The following is a 21,411-nucleotide window of genomic DNA, read 5'->3' on the forward strand; positions in this document are numbered from 1 at the left end:
GATTATTTTTCCAGACCAAGTTTTAGTTTGTTTTCATCCCTGACAATTTCTGACTGCTCACTAGCGCCTCACAGTGGTCACATGTTGTAGCTGTGACATTACTGGTCCGCTGATTTAAACAGGTTTTCGCGCCGTCTTCCTACATGTTGAGGCAGGACGACAGCGCCATCCGCGGTCCGACCTTTTCAGGACAGTATCCCAGGTGTGTGAGAGTGACAAAGGCCCCCTCGTCCCGGTTTATGGTCCCGTGGGCACGTTTCCGTATTTCCTGCGTCCACCGGTAGGAACACAGCGCCAAAACCAGTCACAACAACATCACGTGACCACTGTGAGGTGCTAGTGAGCAGTCCAAACTGTCAAGGGTGAAAACAAACTAAACCTTGGTCTGGAAAAAGAATTTATTAAAATATTCTATGGTATCAGTTACAATTCAGCAGCTAATTTTTGTGTTAAAAGGTCCTATAATCATGAAAAATGTACTCTTGTAGCTTTAATCCATGTTCTAACGCTGTTCCCTCCTCAAAAACAGACCTGGACTTGTGTTTTGTTTAATTCACACAAAGCTCAAAACGCTCTGTTCCACCTTGTGATGTCATAAAGTGGTAGTTTTCAAGTTAGCAGCTCCTTTTAACTTTAGTTCAGTAGTAGATCGGCAATTCCAGATTAGCTGAAATGATCCAAATGATTCTAGAAATGAAGGTGTGTGGAGTTTAAAAACACAGCGGAGCACTTCCTGTATCACCACACGATGACATCACGAGGTGGAACAGATTGTTTTCAGTTTGAGAGAAGAACTAAAGCCTAAATATGCAGGGTTTGTGTGTTAAACATGTGAATGAAACAAAAAACAAAACAAAACACAACTCCAGGTCTGTTTGTGACGAGGAAACAATAGAAAAGATCAGAAAACGGCGTAAAATGAGCCCTTTAATGTTCCCCAAATCAGGATTTTAAAAATATATACACAGTACCCATTATGCCGTAGAGATGTGCCACAGTTAAACCCGATTGGCTGAGGGATAAACGCTTGTTGCCATGTGTCCTCGTCCAATAGGAAGCGCCCGAGTCTCCTCCTGCCACACCGGTCTGACCTCCTGCCTTGTTTTATATCATTAAATATGCAGCTCTCCGTCTGTATCATTTATTCATTTACTAGACGGTATCATAGTAAATGAGCCCGCGCAGTGGGAGGGCGAGCGCGGAGGCGGCCGAGTCACGAAGCTTCGGTTTAACGTGGAATATTTGAAAAACTGTTGAAAGAGTCAAATCAACTGGATATAAAAGTTACAAGAAAAAAAGGCCCATACGACTCTATTCTCTGATCTGTTTTAATGTCGTTTCCTCGTCACAAACAGACCTGGAGTTGTGTTTTTTTTTGTTTCATTCACACATGTTTAACATACAAACCTGCATATTTAGGCTTTAGTTCTTCTCTCAAACTGAAAACACTCTGTTCCACCTCGTGATGTCATCATGTGGTGATACAGGAAGTGCTCCGCTGTGTTTTTAAACTCCACACACCTTCATTTCTAGAATCATTTGGATCATTTCAGCTAATCTGGAATTGCCAAATCTGTACTGACCTAAAGGTAAAAGGAGCTGTTCACTTGAAAACTACCACTTTATGACATCACAATTCACTTTCTATTGAAAAGCTGTGTCCTTTCTCTCTGTACCTGCTGCCATCAGACTCGTCATTTTGGTCTTAAAATGTTCGTATTAACCCGCTCTACATGATCCTGGGGTTTTTATTTCTCTATTTTGTCTGTAAATCAAGGTATGAACATTAATAACAGACAAATCAGGCATTTTGTGGTCAACCAGGTTTTGATTGGCTCTTTGGTTGCTATGATACTCGCGGTCAGAATTCTAAATGTGCAACTCTGCTCCAAGTTAGCCGCTATAATTGCTCTAGCTTTGATATGTACCTCGGTCGTGGACGGGCCAGGACAGCTCGATACAGCAGGCTGAAGGGCAGAGAGCGTGTCCGGCCCACAGACAGGATGATGGGGTGGAGCGCGGTGAGGACGTAGCCCTGGGTGTAGTACGGCTGCAGCGCCTGGGGCAGCTCCGACAGGGACGACACATACTGGACAGTGGGACGACTACCTGGAACAAACAGGACAAAATCTGCGGTAAATATGAGTTATAGTTTTACACAAAGGAAGAAAATATTTGTGAAGAAATGGATTTAGATATTGACACGTGGTAGTTTTCAGATTGTAGATTTAGCTTTAGGGTTTAGCTGATAAAAAACGGAGCAGCTGGACAGAAAAAAAAACAGAAAAAAACAGCTCAGGATGACACCAGTCGACAAACAAGACTGTAAAAAACACAGAAGGAAAGTGAGTAAAGGAAACGGTCAGAGGCCTCAGACGTGTGCGGTCAACGGGGGGGGGGGGGGGGGAAGAAGGACTCCATTTTAGTAAAAGTAAAGATACAGAAATGAAAACAGCATGAAGTATCTGTTTAAAAATGGACTTAAAGAGTAAAAAAAGTATTTCACACAGGAGAGAGGAGGGAGAGAGGGAGGAGGAGAGAGAGGAGGAGAGAGAGGAGGGAGATGGGAAGAGAGAGAGATGGGAGGAGAGAGACAGGAGGAGAGAGGGAGGAGAGAGACGGGGAGGAGAGAGATGGGAGGAGAGAGGGAGGAGAGAGACGGGAGGAGAGAGAGGAGAGAGACGGGAGGAGAGAGAGAGGAGAGAGATGGGAGGAGAGAGAGAGGAGAGAGATGGGAGGAGAGAGACGGGGGGAGAGAGATGGGAGGAGAGAGACGGGGAGGAGAGAGATGGGAGGAGAGACGGGAGGAGAGGGGGAGGAGAGAGAGAAGGAGGAGAGAGACAGGAGAGAGAGGGAGGAGAGAGACAGGAGAGAAAGAGGGAGGAGAGAGAGGGTAGAGAGAGAGGGGACAGAGAGAGGGAGGAAAGGGGAGAAGGAGGAAAGAGACAGGGAGGAGAGGGATACAGGAGGGGTGAGAGGGAGGACAGAAGGAGGAAAGAGACAGGAGAGAGGAGGAGGAGGGGAGAGAGGACAGAGGGAGGAGGAGGAGAGACTCTTATAAAGCTTCAAAAGTGGTGATTTTGATAAAGATTTGAGATGCATTTTGTTCAACAGAAACAACCGAAGCGATTGTTTTTTTTTCTGCCTGGTTTTATCTGTATATTTTTGTAGTTTACTTTTACTTCGTTCCATTACTGCTGCTCATGAAGCTCATAAAGACCAAAGAGTTTTTACACATCATAATCTGAGTGTTTTTTTTCCCCCTCCTGTGTAAAATGGCCTCCCTCTCCCCAGGCCCCAAACACATCAGCTCTGCCACAGAAAGAACGCAGCACAGTGACGGAGAGCGAGTCACTGCGATTTAACTGGAAAAACACCATTATGGCGTCAAAGCGTTGCCTTATAGAGTCACACTGTGGGATTAGTGGATTATGTAATGATGCCCACACATTAAGACTAAAACTATCACCTGCAGGGGGCACTGTTTAGGGGGTCACGCTGTTTTTAGTGGTGTCCAAATGTCCGGTTGGTGAGAAAATAGTGCACTCAAAATTCACCACTATGCTCCTTGAAAAGTAGTGGGCATCAGTGGTCACTAGAGCGGTCAATACAGCCCACAATGCACTGGGAGAGTCGTGAGAACATCAGTGGACAGAAACAGGTCTTTAACTGGACGCAACACAACCGGATGAAGCAGATAGAATCGCAGGTTTATCACTGTTGATCCTGATTATGAATAAAACACTCAGTTGTGGCGTAAAGGCGCTAGCATTAGCCGCTTTAGCTCGAGCTGTGATCATTTCCACGTCTCAGATTAAAACATGAAAACTCCAGTCTGTTCATGTGAGATCCAGTTTGATATAAACCTGTGAGATTGTTATTAGTCCATCTGAGCTTTACGTAAGACACAAATCAACTTGGGGGTCCCATCGGAGGAGCTGGAGGACATGTCTGGGGTGAGGGAAGTCTGGGAGTCCCTGCTTAGACGTATGCCCCCGTGACCCGGCCCCGGATAAGAGGAAGAAAATGGATGGATGGACAAATCAACTTTTATTAGGGATTAAACTTTAGACTTTTTTCAGCCATGATCTGAGTCACATGACCTGAGTCACATGACCTGAGTGTAGTGAGTCTGAGTCTCTACAGAGTTTGATACACAGTGCAGGGCTGTGGAGTAGACGAGGGGGGTCAGGGGTCAGGAGCTGGGGGAGACATTCGGACACAGCCTAAAATTGGGAAAGTTCCAGTTTTTTTCTTGTTTATAATTTTCTCTTTGCTAAATAGTTGTGAACGACATGGTAACATAAAAAAATATATTATTATAGGTTGAAAAACACATTCTGTTATCTAAAAACGAGAAAGAAATTGGTTTTGAGTGTCACGGTTTTCATTAGTATCAAAATTTTACTTGGGTATTTCAGGCTTAACTTAATTTCTTGTCTCCTGGTTTTTAACGGACCTGATCTGGCAACACGCTCAAAGCCCGAGTAGGAATCCAGGTATTTTAAAAACGAAATAAGCGCTAAGAGTTTCTGCTTTTGGTGTAAAGTTGAAGGCAGCGTATTTTTAGACTCCAGATGTTTTTGTGATGTGGAGATGTAGGAGTGGAGGCCTGCTGTGGTCTGTGGGTCTCAAGTCAGCAAATATATAACACAAACTCAAATTATATCTGTGACTGAGCGAGTGTGACGTCACCCGCAGTGTTCAGCTCCAAATGAAGCTCATCGAGGGAAAGAAGGCGCCTGATTTGTCTGTTATTAATGTTCATATCTTGATTTACAGACACAATAGTGAAATAAAAACCCCAGGATCATGTAGAGAGGGTTAATACGAACATTTAAGACCAAAATGACGAGTCTGACAGCAGCAGGTACAGAGAGAGGAGACACGGTGAATTGGAGTCGGAAGTGCACTCGTGATCAGGTTAGCTATGGATTATTTATATATACAGTCTATGCTTCTACCCGTCATAAAAAGGGAATTAGGAATAGAACATAAAGTACAATATTTACCTTATATCTGTGTAATCCCTCAGTGTCCAGTAGGTTCCATAATGGTCCATGGTCCTGGTTTAGTCCCTGTTTGGTCCTCGTTTGGTCCTCGTTTGGCCCTGGTTCGGTCCTTCTTTAGTCCCGGTTCAGTCCCCGTTTAGTCCTCGTTTAGTCCCCGTTTAGTCCTCGTTTAGTCCTCGTTTAGTCCTCGTTTAGTCCTCGTTTAGTCCTCGTTTAGTCCTCGTTTAGTCCTCGTTTAGTCCTCGTTTAGTCCTCGTTTAGTCCTCGTTTAGTCCTCATTTAGTCCTCGTTTAGTCCTCGTTTAGTCCTCATTTAGTCCTCATTTAGTCCTCATTTAGTCCTCATTTAGTCCTCATTTAGTCCTCGTTTGGCCCTGGTTCGGTCCTTCTTTAGTCCTTGTTTGGCCATGGTTTAGACCTGGTTCAGTCCTGGTTCAGTCCTGGTTCAGTCCTGGTTCAGTCCTGGTTCAGTCCTGGTTCAGACCTGGTTCAGTCCTGGTTCAGTCCTGGTTCAGTCCTGGTTCAGTCCTGGTTCAGACCTGGTTCAGACCTGGTTCAGACCTGGTTCAGACCTGGTTCAGACCTGGTTCAGACCTGGTTCAGACCTGGTTTGGTCCATGTTCATATACTTGTCTGTGTGTCTTATACTTGTTCAGATGCAGATCCACTTCATTATAAAACAGACTCAGGAAAGGTTCATTTCTGTCAATGGGGCTTTTTTAGTATCGATACCTGCGAACAATGAGTATCTAGTTTCGATATTGTTTTAGTATCCGATTTTTGATACTTTTGACAGCTCTTATGCTTAAAAGACAAAAGCAGAAGAGATAACACCAGTTAAAATACATTTTTTATTCAAATCCTCAAAGTTTCCCCGTTTCCTTTGTCAAAAAAATATTCAGTAGCAATTTAATTATGAAACAAGGTCAATTATACTGAAGAAAGTGGAAATACTACAAATAAAGTCATTTTGTTCTATACTACAGATTATTGTTAATATTTAGTTAAATGTGTAGAGCCATTTCACCGTTTTCTTTACTACAAAATCCATTCATATATTTGGTGTCTCTGTGTGAAAATAAAAAACCCTGAACGAGTTGTTGTGTCTAAACTTCTGTCTGGTCGTATAAAACACATTCCTCATTTGTCTTTAACCTAAAAGTGTCTCAGGCTCCAGTTAAATCTTGGTCTTGAAACACTCGGCCCGACGCCCCACTGCTCCACTTTCCTCCTCTACTATCAACCTCCTCTGAGGGTCTAAAAATACTTTTATAACTCTATTCAGAAGTCCCTTTAGACTACTACTACTACTACTACTGCTACTACTACTGCTACTACTGCTACTCCTGCTACTACTACTCCTGCTATTACTACTACTACTACTACTACTCCTGCTCCTGCTACTACTACTCCTGCCACTACTACTACTCCTGCTCCTGCTCCTGCTACTACTACTCCTGCCACTACTACTACTCCTGCTCCTGCTACTACTACTCCTTCTATTATTACTACTACTACTCCTGCTACTCCTACTCCTCCCACTTCTACTCCTGCTACTCCCACTCCTACTCCTGCTACTACTACTACTACTACTACTACTGCTTCTGGTCCTACTACTACTCCTTCTCCTGCTACTCCTACTCCTGCTGCTGCTAGTACTTCTACTGCTCCTGCTACTCTTACTCCTACTCCTACTCCTGCTACTGTTGTTACTGCTACTACGTCTACCACCACCTACCACTGCTACCGGTGACTTCTTCTTTGTATTTAGTGCTCAGTGTGTGTAAGTTGTGTGTAAGTTGTGTGTCTGACCCCTGTGTTGTTTCGCTCTCTGTAAATCCCTGACCGTCGCTGTGTCCACACACACGTTTAAAACTCTTAAACGTTTAGACTGTGTAACACGGAGGGTAAACGGGGGAGGGGCCAGGGGGCGACGATGAGGTAACGTGTGAACGAGACACGGAATGAAAGAATGAATTCCTCACCAGCTCTACCTCCGCCCCCCCTCTCTCTCACGCACACACATACACGCCGTCGCAGAGGTCAGAGGTCACAGCGGACATGACTGAAGCTGTCTGGACGGATCCGTTACGAGGCTAAAAAAACTACAAAATCCTCAGTGGAACGTGTGAAGTCAGAACAGGGCAAACGGCTTCGGTTTATGGAATTCCTGTGGGAATGGAACGCACGCCTCGCACTCGGGGGGGACTTACATGGGAGTCTATGGTGCAGTTTTCAACTTTATGCTCTATTCAATTCACCTTTATCTCTATAGCGCATTTAAAACAACTCCAGCTGAAACAAAATCAACACAAAACAAATATAAACACAATAAAACACCTGTATATCCTGTGGAGTGTTAAATACCAGGGAGAAGAGGCGGGGCTAGTGTTAAATACCAGGGAGAAGAGGCGGGTCTAGTGTTAAATACCAGGGAGAAGAGGCGGGGCTAGTGTTAAATACCAGGGAGAAGAGGCGGGGCTAGTGTTAAATACCAGGGAGAAGAGGCGGGGCTAGTGTTAAATACCAGGGAGAAGAGGCGGGGCTAGTGTTAAATACCAGGGAGAAGAGGCGGGGCTAGTGTTAAATACCAGGGAGAAGAGGCGGTGCTAGTGTTAAATACCAGGGAGAAGAGGCGGGTCTAGTGTTAAATACCAGGGAGAAGAGGCGGGTCTAGTGTTAAATACCAGGGAGAAGAGGCGGGTCTAGTGTTAAATACCAGGGAGAAGAGGCGGGTCTAGTGTTAAATACCAGGGAGAAGAGGCGGGGCTAGTGTTAAATACCAGGGAAAAGAGGCGGGTCTAGTGTTAAATACCAGGGGAAAGAGGCGGGGCTAGTGTTAAATACCAGGGGAAAGAGGCGGGGCTAGTGTTAAATACCAGGGAGAAGAGGCGGGTCTAGTGTTAAATACCAGGGAGAAGAGGCGGGTCTAGTGTTAAATACCAGGGAGAAGATACAGGTTTTCAGTCTGGTCTTAAACTGAGAGGATCTGACAGGCAGAGGGCGCTGTTCCAGAGTCTGGGTGGAGTATAAGGAGAGGACCCATAGAGCGCACACATTATGTTTTATATTCAAATATTCCTTTGCTTTGTCCAAAAAAGTTTAAAAACTACTAAATATAATTCGATACATGTTACTCCATATATCTGATGTCTTCCGTGTGTGTATAAAATGTAGAAAGTAGTAAAAATAAATAAAAATTAAAGCCGCAAGCGGCATCGAACGGCCCTCGCGGGCCGTGCTTCGCACTCGGCCGACCCGGCACTCCCTGTGGGTGGCGCTAACGCGCCACTTGTCCCTTTTTTATTGCGGCTTTGGACTCCGTTTGGCACCAAACAAGTCAAAACACATTGGAAGTGCTGATGCACAAAATGCAAAAACATGGGTTTTCCAGGCATCGCCATGGCAACACCGTGCAAAATACAAACTTGGCCCCCTGGACTTTTTTGTCGGGGACGACCTGAAGAATCACTGTGCAAAATTTTATGTCCGTCGTTGACGGTAATAAGTCGTTATAAGACTTTGAAATGTACGAAAATTTGGAAATTTTCCCATTAGGATAACATGGGCGCTTTCGCGCATCGCCATGGCAACCCAGTGAAAAATATGACTTGGGTCTGATTGACTTTTTTGATCAGGATGACATGAGGAATCATGGTGCCAAATTTCACATTATTCCATGAAACTAATATTTTTCCCATGAATGGGAAAAATTGGGAGGTTTCCCATTAGGATAACATTGGCAGTTTGGCGCATCGCCATGGCAACACGGTGCAAAAAAACACATGGGTGTGATTGACTTTATTGATTGGGATGACCCAATGGAATTTTGTGTCAAATTTGGTAACATTTGGGAAAACTAAATTTTTGGCCTTCCATACAAATTTATTAAATGTTCTGTAGGGGGCGCTATCGCGCCAAAATATTTTTTGTCACAATGAGTAGCTTTATGCCGGAAAGTTTTACAACTGATTCGAATTTGAGCCAAATCGGACTTTGCATGCGCAAACGGGAGCAAATTTTGACTTTTGAAAATTGCAAAAATTCCGATGGAATTTTGCGGCTTCGCCGCACGGAAACCGTAATAGGGATCATCATGAATTGGATAACTTTTGATGCCCCACTTGTCTAGATGATGTACAGTGAATTTCAGCCTTGCAGATGAAGCGCCTTCAGAGGAGTTGACGAAAATGCGAGGTCAGCGAAAACGCTGACTCGGCATTTTGGAATTTTCAATCCAAGATGGCCGACTTCCGGTATGTCAGGGGTCGTGGCCATAATAATCTTTTTTGTTTGGCATCATTTGAAGAATGCGTGTACCAAATTTCGTGGCTCTACGCCAAATTTGACGTTGCGACGTCTCCCATTGACGCAATGTATTTTGACTTTTGCAGGGGGCGCTGTCGCGCCATTTTTTTATGCCCAATGATGCACCACATAAAAAAATAAATTTTTCGGCAGACCTGAATTTTGGGCAAAATTTGGTGAGTTTTTGAAAATGGGTCAAAGGTCAAATTACTGCTCAAAGAGCAGAACAGGAAGAAATAAAAATAAAAATAAAAATAATAATATTTTTAGCAAAAACAATATATCCGATAACATTAGAATGACAAATTATACGTTTTTTGAAAGCTCTCGACTTTCCCCACGTCACCGTGGGGTCAATGGCGAATGACGAGCGCTAACGCGCTCGTCATTCGCCATGGCGTTGGGGTCCGCCATTGACCTCCCATTGACTTCCATTCATTTTAGCAGTAACAAGTATGGCCCATGCCTGCGGCATGGGGGCTTGGATAGGGCTCGATGCCAGGAGTGTGTTTGGTGACATGAGCGCTTCGCGCTGCGTCAGCGTCAACATCGAGTTGACGCTGACATGCTAGCAAGAACAAATATGCATGTCCCATGCCTACGGCATGGGTTGCTAGGACACAGGAGTTTGTGCAAGGTCGCGGTGCTGCCACGAAGTTGCGCGCTTCGCGCGCAACTTCGTGAAGACAGTCTGCAACGATGAGTGCTTCATAGGCCCTACGCCCTGTAGGGGCTCGGGCCTAAAAAAACTTTGAATAGAGGCTGTGTCATGTAAATGATTAAATACATTAATTTAGTACAGTGGTCCCTCGCTATATCGCAGTTCACCGTTCGCGGCCTCACTGTTTTGCGTATTTTTTTTTGAGCGTGCATTGTGTTCTGCGTCCTGATTGGCTGTTGGACTGTAGACCATTGTGTCCTGCGTCCTGATTGGCTGTTGGACTGTAGACCATTGTGTCGTGCGTCCTGATTGGCTGTTGGACTGTAGATCATTGTCCATCAGTCTCCTCCGTGCCGTGTCTCCTGTCCAGTACAGAATGTGTTCGGACAAATTTACATAAACGTTGGATCTCAGTGTGACTCTGAAGTGCTGTACGTTTGCAATTTGTTTTCTCCCCGACAAAACCCACAATGTCGATGAAACGTTCTGCACCGACAAAGACGCCGACGAAGGTTTGAACTTTGAGAGAGTTTAAACGAGAGAGAAATGTGAGAAAATGTTAACGCCCGTGTGAGAAAAGTGTATAAAGTGTGTGGTGAGGGGTTTTACAGACAAAAACAGAGAGAATAATTGTAAAAATAAAGCTGATACTTCGCGGATTTCGGGTTATTTTTCGAACGTAACCCCCGCGATAAACGAGGGACCACTGTAGCTCTGCACATTTTTTAAGACCAAGCAAAGAACGGCCAGTGTCTCTCAGAGGACTGTGGTGTCAGACGTTTATCCAGGGCTTTTGTTCAGTCTACTCCCCATGTTTTGGAGCCTTCACACCCCCCAACACAACCTCCTCCTCCTCCTCGTCCTTCCTCCTCCATTCTGCTGCCAGTCGTCCCATGAAGGGGCCTCTATGAGAGAAAAGGCACAGGGGGAGTAGGGCAGAGGGAGAGTGTTGATAGGTGGGACTTGGCTGGTGGTGTTGAGACAGGCCAGGAATCGCTAACGAAAGTGGCACCAGGAGTTTCTTAAAGGGTCCGTGTTTCTCTGCTCTCAGATCTATGCTCTAATGTCGTTTCCTCGTCACAAACGGACCTGGAGTTGTGTTTTTTTGTTTCATTCACACACGTTTAACACACAAAAACCCTGCATATTTACACTCAGTTCTTCTCTCAAACTGAAAACACTCTGTTCCACCTTGTGATGTCATCATGTGGTGATATACAGGAAGTGTTTTTAAACTCCACACACCTTCATTTCTAGAATCATTTGGATCATTTCAGCTAATCTGGAATTGCCAATCTACTACTGAACTAAAGGTAAAAGGAGCTGTTAACGTGAAAACTACCACTTTATGACATCACAAGGTGGAACAGAGCGTTTTGAGCTTTGGAGATGTACAGACTAATGTTAAAGTGCGACTCAAACATGTGTGAGTGAAACAAAACAGAACTCCAGGTCTGTTTTTGAGGAGGGAAGAGCATTAGAGCATGGATTAAAGCTACAAGAGTCAGTTTTGTGTGATACAGGAGCTTTAATATGAAACAGTGCCATTAATCACATTTAAGATCGAGTCATTTCTAACGGTCAGTGATCAGCCCAAGTCTTTTTATGAATGAATGAAGAGGTTTACAGAGCTCAGACTTTAGACAAAGACATTTGACAATTTTTATGGATGCACAGAGCTAACCTGCTAGCTGCCGCGTTACAAACAGGAAGTGATCATGTGCGCACCTCCTGGCTCCAATTCACTTTACATTGAAAAACTGTGGCTCCTCTCTCTATAACTGCTGCCGTCAGACTCGTCATTTTGGTCTTAAATGTTCGTATTAACCCGCTCTACATGATCCTGGGGTTTTTATTTCACTATTGTGTCTGTAAATCAAGATATGAACATTAATAACAGACAAATCCGGCGCCTTCAACGGGTTTGATTGACCGTGTTGCCAAGTTCCCGCTTCCTGCTAAACCAGCGATGTGAAGGGGCATTGCCTTCAACAACCTCGCTCTGGATTGGCTCTTTGGTTGCTATGATACTCTGAATATCAGTTCCGTCGATATCCTGGTTGGACATGCAGCTAACTGATGTAGTAAGATGAGTTACTGGTCACAGTTGGTTCAGAAAGTCTCAGAATGTTTGGGTTTTTTTGTTGTTGTTCTGTTGTTACTTTTGTCGTCTTTTAAGGAAATTTGTGTCGTTTTTCATCTGAACTGGAGCTGGAGAATCGTAACTGAAATGAAAGTGATTAAAAGTTTTTTGTATGTTCAGGAAAAGTCTATTGAAAACTGTTTTTATTTGGCTTTAACAGGACAAAAAAAAAACAAAACTAAAATGTCCTCCTCCTAACGTTTAAAGTTGAGCCCGTTCTGTTTGCGGAGGAGTCGCCGGCTGCACGTGACCACAGCCACAGGGAGAAAAACACGGGACCAGGAGGATTTAGGGGCAGAGCGGGTTTACGGGCAGAGTTTTATGGGACAGGAAGTGAATGAGAGAACGTAAGAAGTGCGAATGTGACCTGGCAATGTGGAGCCGAGACAAAACGGTTCGGGAATCGTTAAACAGCTCGATGACGTCGGGGGGAAAAGGCACGAAAATGTTTGAGGAGGAGATACGCCGGAGAGAGGAGATTTAAGAATGAGATTAGGGATGAGGGATTTACTCTCGGAAGGTGGTCAGTCCAGATAATGGTCATTTATTAGTACGACACACACACACACACAAACTCTCTGAAATGAATAAAAACATAATCTAATATAATCCATCAGAGCCCGTCCGTTTCTGAGATTACCAGAGATTATTGAGATTTCATTCATGGCAGAATATTCAGAGCAATGACACATATGAAAGATCGTGAGCTCAAACCGGGGCATCAGGGGCAAACGTCGCCGCAGTGTGTGTCAGCGCTTTGACGAACTCTGACCTGATTAACCCCGCGTTCACCCACAGACTGACGGACCGCTGAGCCGAACGACCGCTCCGCTCTGTCATATTCTGTGTGAAAGTCTCTAAAGTTCACCGTGGACGAGAGACACAGCGAAATATCTACATCTAAATCTCCAGCACAGGCAGATATTTAGTTTAAAGTGCATAAAGTTACACATAAAACTTTTTTTTAACTGCACAAAGGTGACAACACGGCTCCTACAGGCCGATACGTCTGCGGTTAAAGGCTGTGGGGGAGTTTGTAGTGAATTTAAATAATCACAATGGGCCCAAAATCAGCCCAAAAATATCAGCAGAGCATCTACACCAATCAATAATAACATAATATATCTAAACTATCAATGTCAGTATCAGTTTCGACTTTTAATGTCAGTGGATTGGAACATTTTATTTTAAACCATTTCAACATCTGAATTCCATCCATTTTTTTCCGATTATCCAGAGGCCGGGTTGCGGGGGGCAGCAGTCTAAGTGGGAACTCCCAGACTTCCCTTACCCCAAACACGTCCTCCAGCTCCTCTGGTGGGACCCCGAGGTGTTCCCAGGTCAGCAATGCAACCACAGCTCCTGCTCCGGTCATACGGGGACCGAACAGCACTTAGCAAAGAGCCCCGGACCCCGTACTCCAGGAGCACCCCCCCCAAAGGACACCACGAGGAACACGGTCAAATGCCTTGAGGACTGGTTGGGCAAACTCCCCTCGAGCACCTGATGGGTCCGGCGTTCCGCGACCAGGATGAAAACGAGTTAATACCAGAGCATTGACCAGAGGAGACTGTGACGTACAGAGACGCAGGACCAAATTTGGCCAAATGGTGACGTCTGTCAGAGGATCACAGTCATGGAACACATTACCAGCCCATGTCAGGAACTGTGCGTCCTTTTCAACCTTCAAGAACAAGACTCTGAAACACTGGTTGAAAAATAGTCAAACATGCTCACACATCTAGATTTTTTTATTTTTCTTGGGGCATCTTAAACTCAGAATATGGTCTATTGTGGTTCACTTGTTGTCATGTCTATGTGCACTTTTGTCTCATCTGTGTGTTTCTCTAAATCTTCTGTTTCTGACCTGCTTTAGGACAACGGATGTAAAGTAGCTATTGTGCTAATTCCAGCATATTTGCATTGATGCTGTTTGTTGACATGTTGATTAATATGCACTGTCCTAATTAAAATAAATAAATAAAATAAATAAATATAAAATAAATATAAATATAAAATAAATATAAATATAAAATAAATATAAAATGAAATAAAAAAAAATTAAAATAATAAAATTAAAAATTAAATAAAATTAAAAAAAAAAAAATTAAATAAAATTAAATAAAAAATAAATTAAAAAAAACAAAACAAAAAAAAAAACAAAAAAACAAACCAAACCAAACCACTCCTCCTGGATCTAAAGTCCGACACGCCATGTTGCAGAGACGTGTGAGCCAAGACAGCCCCACAACATCCAGAGATTGAAGATACTCAGGACGGATCTCAGCCACCCCCCGGAGCCGTGTGTGACCATCTGAATTATTTCCATTTTAAATTCAAATTTCCACTACTTTCTGTCAGATTTAAGCCACAGATTTTAGAACACTAGGCCTGAAATGAGACTAAATGTTCTCTTTCATGGATTATGTTTTGTTAAAAGTCCTTCAGTACAAATATATTTAGAATACTGTGAGTACTGCAATACTGTGAGTGTAATGCTTCTGTAGAGCTGCTGCAACATGAACCTTAAGCAATTAAACGATCAATGTCTCTTAAAGCCTCCAGTGTCTCTTATACACACACACACATACATATTATACATACACACACACACACACACACACACACACACACCCCTACATATTATATACACACACACTCTCTGAGACAAGTACGAGCTCTGAACTCGGCTCCAGGACCAGAGTCCAGACAGAAAGAGAGGAGGGAAACCAGGACACGTGAAGACGAAGAGGAGAGTGGCATGAGGAAGAGGAGGAGAGACACAAATGAGGAAGAGGAGGAGAAGTACACGAAGGAAGAGGAGAGACATGTCCTAGAAATGTTTAATCATCTGAAGAGGAAGAGGGGAAAAGTAGGGAAGGAGGACACAAGCACACACTGTTCACACGACACACAAGGACACACACAAGGACCACTAGTAGTATTAGTAGTAAAAGTAGCAGTTGTAGTATTAGTAGTAGTAATGATTGTAAGAAAAGGCTAGTAAGGCTTGATATTAACAGGTTAAGTGAAAATATCTGGCTCCGACTCTGTCTCTGAATCACCAGAAAACCCCACCTGCCGTTTCCTCACGTGACAAACCTTCACAGAGGCAGAGTGTGAGAACATGTGTGAACTGAGCTGCATTTAAAACACAAACGCGTCAGAAAAAACACGTCACCAGGGCTGGAAGGACCTGGTGGTTTTCAGAGTACAGTTACTTTTCTAAAATCAAACGGATATAATCAGTCAGAAAACATACAATCCAGCTCTTTTGGCGAGGCAGGTGGGATTTTAACTTCTCCACCGAGTCACAGGAAACGCAGAACAAACACTGAAACAAACATGAAGCTGTTTTTAATCCTATTTGGCGTTTTTACTCAATTTAAGGCAAGGCAAGTTTATTTGTATAGCACAATTCATACACAAGGTAATTCAAAGTGCTTTACAGAATAAGAAGGACATTAAAATCACACAAATCAAAACATAAATAATCACAAATAATCATCATAAAATTACCATTAAAAGAGAAGAGTGCAGAATAAAAACCTTCCAGTCGTACGCACAGCTGGACAGAACCGTGGATTTAAACATTGTCAAAGTGGAGGCCTGTCTCACATCTTCAGGAAGACTTTAAACATATTCTAAGTATTCAGAATGCAGTACTCCGATTGGGAAAAACTTTACAAAATACATTTTTACTGTAAACCATAACCTAAAATCATTACAGTATGGTTATTCCTAGCACATGTCCCTGTAGAGCGCCCCCCTCAGGTGTTTGGGGAGGGTGTAGAGCGCCCCCCTCGGGTGTTTGGGGAGGGTGTAGAGCGCCCCCCTCGGGTGTTTTGGGGGGCGTGCTGGGACATGTGCTCATTAATGCTTAAAAACACACGAGCCCTGGAGCTGTGGAGGTACTGAACAAACCGTGTGTATTCAGTCCCGTAGGGAGCTCGCCAAAACACGCAGCTTTAGCCACGCTATGCTAGCAGGCAGGCTCAGACAATTCATTTCATTTTTCATTAATCTTTGTTTATACAGGGAGAGTCTGATGAGAGCGTCCGACTTCACAGGGATAAAAGGAAATATAAGCCGTTTTTAGTCTGTCCTGGTATCGGTTCATATCAGATACTTTTTGTAGTTGAAGGTAACGCCCCCTTCCCTCCCTGCTAAACCAGCGGTGCGGGCGCTTAGCAACGCTGTCAATCAAACCTGAAGTCGCCTGATTTGTCTGTTATTAATGTTCATATCTTGATTTACAGACACAATAGCGAAATAAAAACCTCAGGATCATGTAGAGGGTTAATACGAACATTTAAGACCAAAATGACGAGTCTGACAGCAGCAGGTACAGAGAGAGAGAACACAGCTTTTCAATGTAAAGTGAATTGAGTCGATGGAGCCGGAAGCGCGCACATGATCACTTCCTCTTTGGAACGCAGTGGCTAGCTGGTTAGCCCTTCCTTCACGCTACCTTCGCCATAACTTCTCCATACCTACACCCTACCTTTGCCATACCTACACCCTACCTTTACCGTACCTTCGTCCTACCTAAACCCTACCTACACACTAGCTCCGGCATACCTACACTCTACCTTTGCCATACCTACACCCTACCTATGCCCTACCTTTACCGTACCTTCGTCCTACCTACACCTTACCTACATTCTACCTTCGCCCTACTTTCACCCTAACTACACCCCATCTTTGCCATCCCTACATCCTACCTACACCCTACCTTCTCCGTACCTTCGTTCTACCTACACCCTACCTTCGCCCCACCTACACACTAGCTTCACCCTAACTACGCCCTACCTAAACCCTACGTACACACTAGCTCCGGCATACCTACACCCTACCTTTACCGTACCTTCATCCTACCTACACCTTACCTACACCCTACCTTCGCCCTACCTACACACTAGCTTCAGCATACCTACACACTAGCTTCAGCATACCTACACACTAGCTTCAGCATACCTATACACTAGCTTCAGCATACCTACACTCTACCTTCGCACTACTTTCACCCTAACTACACCCTATCTTCGCCCTACTTTCACCCTAACTACGCCCTAACTACACCCTATCTTCGCCATCCCTACACCCTACCTTCTCCGTACCTTCGTCCTACCTACATCCTACCTTCGTCCTACCTCTGTTAGATGTTTAGCCTGTTCCGTCTCCGTAGACCTGACCAGGCTGCACATGCGCACACACACCCACGGGGGGCGTCATCAGCTCTGTGTGATGTGCCAACTGGATTTGGAGCTTCACACATTCAGAGACAGGCCTGTTCGCACGTTTTTAATCAGGCAAGAGTGAGAATTATGGAAATTGAAGTAAGAAATCAGTGTTTTTGCCTCCTGCAACACTGAAATGCTATTACGAAAAAACAAGAATGCACACAATGAGAGCTCCAAGGCTTCACTTAGTGCATGAGTCAACCCTTAACTACCGGACCCTCTGCCTAAACTGGATTCAATTTAAAACATGTGGTTCATCAGTGAAACAACCAACGACCTTCAGGGCCCAGATTACGCCATCTCCAGGTCTGTTTGTGATGAGGAAACAACATTAGAACAGACCTGGAGTTGTGTTTTTGAGGAGGTAACGGCATTACAACACAATTTACAGCTACAAGAGTCAGTTTTGTGCGATAAAGGACCATTAAAATAACAGCTGTCGCCACGAGAAAACACGCTCACATTATGGGCTTTCGGGCTGCCTTTGAAGTGACCGCCGGCTCCGTTCACCATCACACATACTGACCGCTTCATACTTTACAGGACCGGACCCCTCCCCTCATTTTGGAGCGCCGCACTTCCTCGTGATTCATTAGAGCGGCGGCCTGCTGTTTATGTGCGAGGCTTCCATTCAAAACCTAATCGCCATTTCCTTCCAAATAGGTCACAGTCAAAACGGCAAAACAGTCCAGTGCCAGAGAACGGATTAACGTTAGCCGCTACGAAAGATTATCACACGTTCAAATTAGATCTGGAGTTATTAGGTGGATGCACGCCTGGTTTAGCCTGCGCACTACTCCATTAAAAGTACCTGTTTAAAAATGTACTTCAAGAGTAAAAAGTGAAAGTATTTCGTCCAGATTTTGAGTCTTATAAAGCTTCAAATGTGGTGATTTTGATAAAGATTTGAGAACAGAAACAACTGAATTCATGTTTTTTTCCCCAGCTGTTTTTATTTGTATATTTTTGTTTTGCTCAAATTATGAACGTGTTAAAAATAAACCCTCAGCCTTTTCAGCAGGTCTCCATGTATAAAGATGTGGACGTCACCCGCAGCGTTCAGCTCCAAATGAAGCGGCTAATTTGGGGACGAGTTCTGACCACGAGTATCATAGCAACCAAAGAGCCAATCCAGAGCGAGGCTGTTGAAGGTAACGACCCTTTCCGCTCGCACCACTGGATAGCAGGGACCAGGCGCTTAGCAACACTGTCAATCAAACCTGTTGCTAACGCTAGAGGGAGCAATTTTGGGTTAAGAACGCGCCTGATTTGTCTGTTATTAATGTTCATATCTTGATTTACAGACACAATAGTGAAACAAAAACCCCAGGATCATGTAGAGCGGGTTAATACGAACATTTAAGACCAAAATAACGAGTCTGACAGCAGCAGATACAGAGAGAGGACACAGTTTTTCAATAGAAAGTGAATTGGAGCCAGAGTCGATAGAGCCGGAAGTGCGTCCATGATCACTTCCTGTTTGGAACGCAGCGGCTAGCAGGTTAGCTATGTCCATTTATATAAACAGTCTAACACAAATGAAGCTAAGGGTCGATTGAGGACCATAGACGGGTCACGAATACAGAGAATACTTCAAATCTGTGAGTTTATTACAATTTAGACTGAACCACTAGACCTTTATTCACGCTTACATCCTCAATTACACACACATTAAATATTTGATATGGGCTTGTTAAAGGAGATTTTCAGAAATGTACAGTAAAAAGTAGTGTTTAAAGTAATATGGGCCAATTCACCTGGAAGCTTGGGCTGCATTTAGCCCCTGGGCCACAGTTTGGACATGCCTGGTCTATGGTCTCAAACAATCAAACAATAAAAAATACTTTTACGTTTCAGTCCTGTTAAAAAATGTAGTGGAGTAGAAAGTACAGATACTGCTCTCAAATGTAGTGAAGTAAAAGTAAAAGTACAGATACCACTGGTCAAACAGAGAGGAGGAGGAGGAAGAGGAGGAGGAGAACTTGTTGGAGAAAACCTCTTGTGACCTAGTTTTATAGCGGAGTGTTGCCAGGGACATGAAGACACTACGACTCTGTGTAATGCTGCGGCTGTTTTATGAATGGACTGTGAAAGTAGAAGCAGAAATAACAAAAGGACACTTTGTCTGGCTCCGGTCTGGACCACGGCACAAAAGCCCCATGGGAAAAATAAAGACTCCAAAGAAGCACATGTGAATGAACGGCCCCAGTCTACACATCCTGCAGCTGTCTTCCTCTCTCCATCAAACTATATTTTTGATATTTCACAGCAACTGAACCCACTTATAGAGCTACTATGCAATGTGTTGAGTGTTGTACGCATGCGCAATAGGGTAAACTACTAAAAGACGTGTTAAGTTACTTTTAAGTTAAACTATGGTAATCAGACATCCCCAGTTTTCACCCTTGTGTCCCCTGTCCCAGCAGATATCTCCAAGAATATGATTTTATATTAATTTTACGCAAGAAATGTCCCACGTGTTCCTATTTTTGGACCAGTCTGAGCCTCTCCAAGTGTAAAGAGAGGACATATATTATCATTTGTTTCGCTAAACTACAGAAAAAGGCTGAATAGACGCACTTTTGCAGCTGCAGAAGTCAGAAATGGAGAATGGGCAGAGTCACGCGCTGTTTGCAGTTTTCTTTATCCAAACCATCTAAACCCAAACCCAAACCCAAACCCGGGCGTGTCTCTGTTATTTTAATCTAAAACTGGTCACATCTCCAGTGCAAATAAGAACCGATTAGCCTAGTTTCTAAACCAGAAAGTAAACAGTTCAAGAAAAGCGTGGAGTGCACCAAACGCACGGGTCTCACCTTCCAGACTGAAGTCCAGCAGCACATACTCATGCACCACCTCCGCTTTGGTTTCCACCTGAGGTCTTTTCAGAGTGGAGTAGATCTTCCCCGGGCTGCTGTCCTCCGGGTCCTCCAGTTTCCTCAGGCCGCAGCCCATGCTCCACACGCGGGGGAAGAGGCGCGCGCAAAGAGCCGCTGAATCTGGACCAAACCTGGCAACCAAACCTCCTCCTCTCCTCTTTCCCTTCAGCCTCTTCTTTTCCTCTTCAACAGCAGCGCCTCTCCACGTCCATGTCGCCTTTTTCTGTGCCTTAATCCCGACGAGAGCCCGTGGATAATCTGGGGGAAAAAGTGGAGAACAAAAACCCGAGATCCGGCTCCTGGACAGTGCCGTGCCTCCAGTTGTGATGTGAACGAGTCGGCTCTTTTGAACTTTTTTTGAAATGACCAGCTCCAAAAGATTCGGATCCCTTAAAAGAACCGTAAATCCCATCACTGGTGAGGAGGAGGAGCCGAGTTTTTCCTCCTCTCAAGTGAAAGACTGAAGCGAAACTTCACAGTGAGAGTAAAGTGCGCCTCCTCCTGGTGAACACGCGTCATTACAGGGTCTTCTGTTTGGTGAATTTAATTTTGGCTAAAGGGGGTAAAACAGGGGCATCAGGGGGTAAAAGGGGAGCACTGGGGCACATAGGGTGTTTAGGCTGAGTTCTCTCAAACAGAAAACACTCTCTTCCACCTTGTGATGTCATCGTGTGGTGATACAGGAAGTGCTCCACTGTGTTTTTAAACTCCACACACCTTCATTTCTAGAATCATTTGGATCATTTCAGCTACTCTGGAATTGCCAAATCTACTACTGAATTAAAGGTAAAAGGAGCTGTTCACGTGAAAACTACCACTTCATGACATCACAAGGTGGAACAGAGCGTTTTGAGCTTTGGAGATGTACAGACTAATAATAAAGTGTTACTCAAACATGTGTGAATGAACAGACAACCAGGTCTGTTTTTGAGGAGGTAACAGCATTAGAACATGGATTAAAGCTACAAGAGTGAGTTTTGTGTGACACAGGAGCTTTAATGAGAGTTTGGACAGTGAGCGTGTGCAGGTGTGAGTCGCTCATGTTTCCTGTCTGGTTTTTGTGTTGACAGATTTGTGCTGACGCTGAATCCATCTTTTTGTTCAATGAATCAAAGGAAAAACAAGAGGAAGCAGCTGAGAGGGAAAAAACACACAAATCTTTAAAA

At 44.2% G+C, this 21,411-nt stretch overlaps 1 protein-coding gene across 1 annotated transcript in view; it reads right to left on the bottom strand.

Moving 5' to 3' along the window:
* rftn2 (raftlin family member 2) overlaps positions 1-20,658 on the bottom strand; it is a 31,294-nt gene extending 10,636 nt beyond the window's left edge. The window contains exons 1-2 of the mRNA XM_055230687.1: positions 20,183-20,658; positions 1,929-2,109 (exon numbers count right to left, since the gene is read on the bottom strand). Of these exons, the coding sequence (XP_055086662.1) occupies positions 1,929-2,109; positions 20,183-20,657 (656 nt within the window). The 5' untranslated portion in view covers position 20,658. The remainder of the gene's footprint in view (positions 1-1,928; positions 2,110-20,182) is intronic.
* Positions 20,659-21,411: the final 753 nt, after the last annotated feature.

This window comes from Periophthalmus magnuspinnatus, chromosome 21 (assembly GCF_009829125.3).
Source record: "Periophthalmus magnuspinnatus isolate fPerMag1 chromosome 21, fPerMag1.2.pri, whole genome shotgun sequence".
NCBI classification, from domain to species: Eukaryota; Metazoa; Chordata; class Actinopteri; order Gobiiformes; family Gobiidae; genus Periophthalmus; species Periophthalmus magnuspinnatus.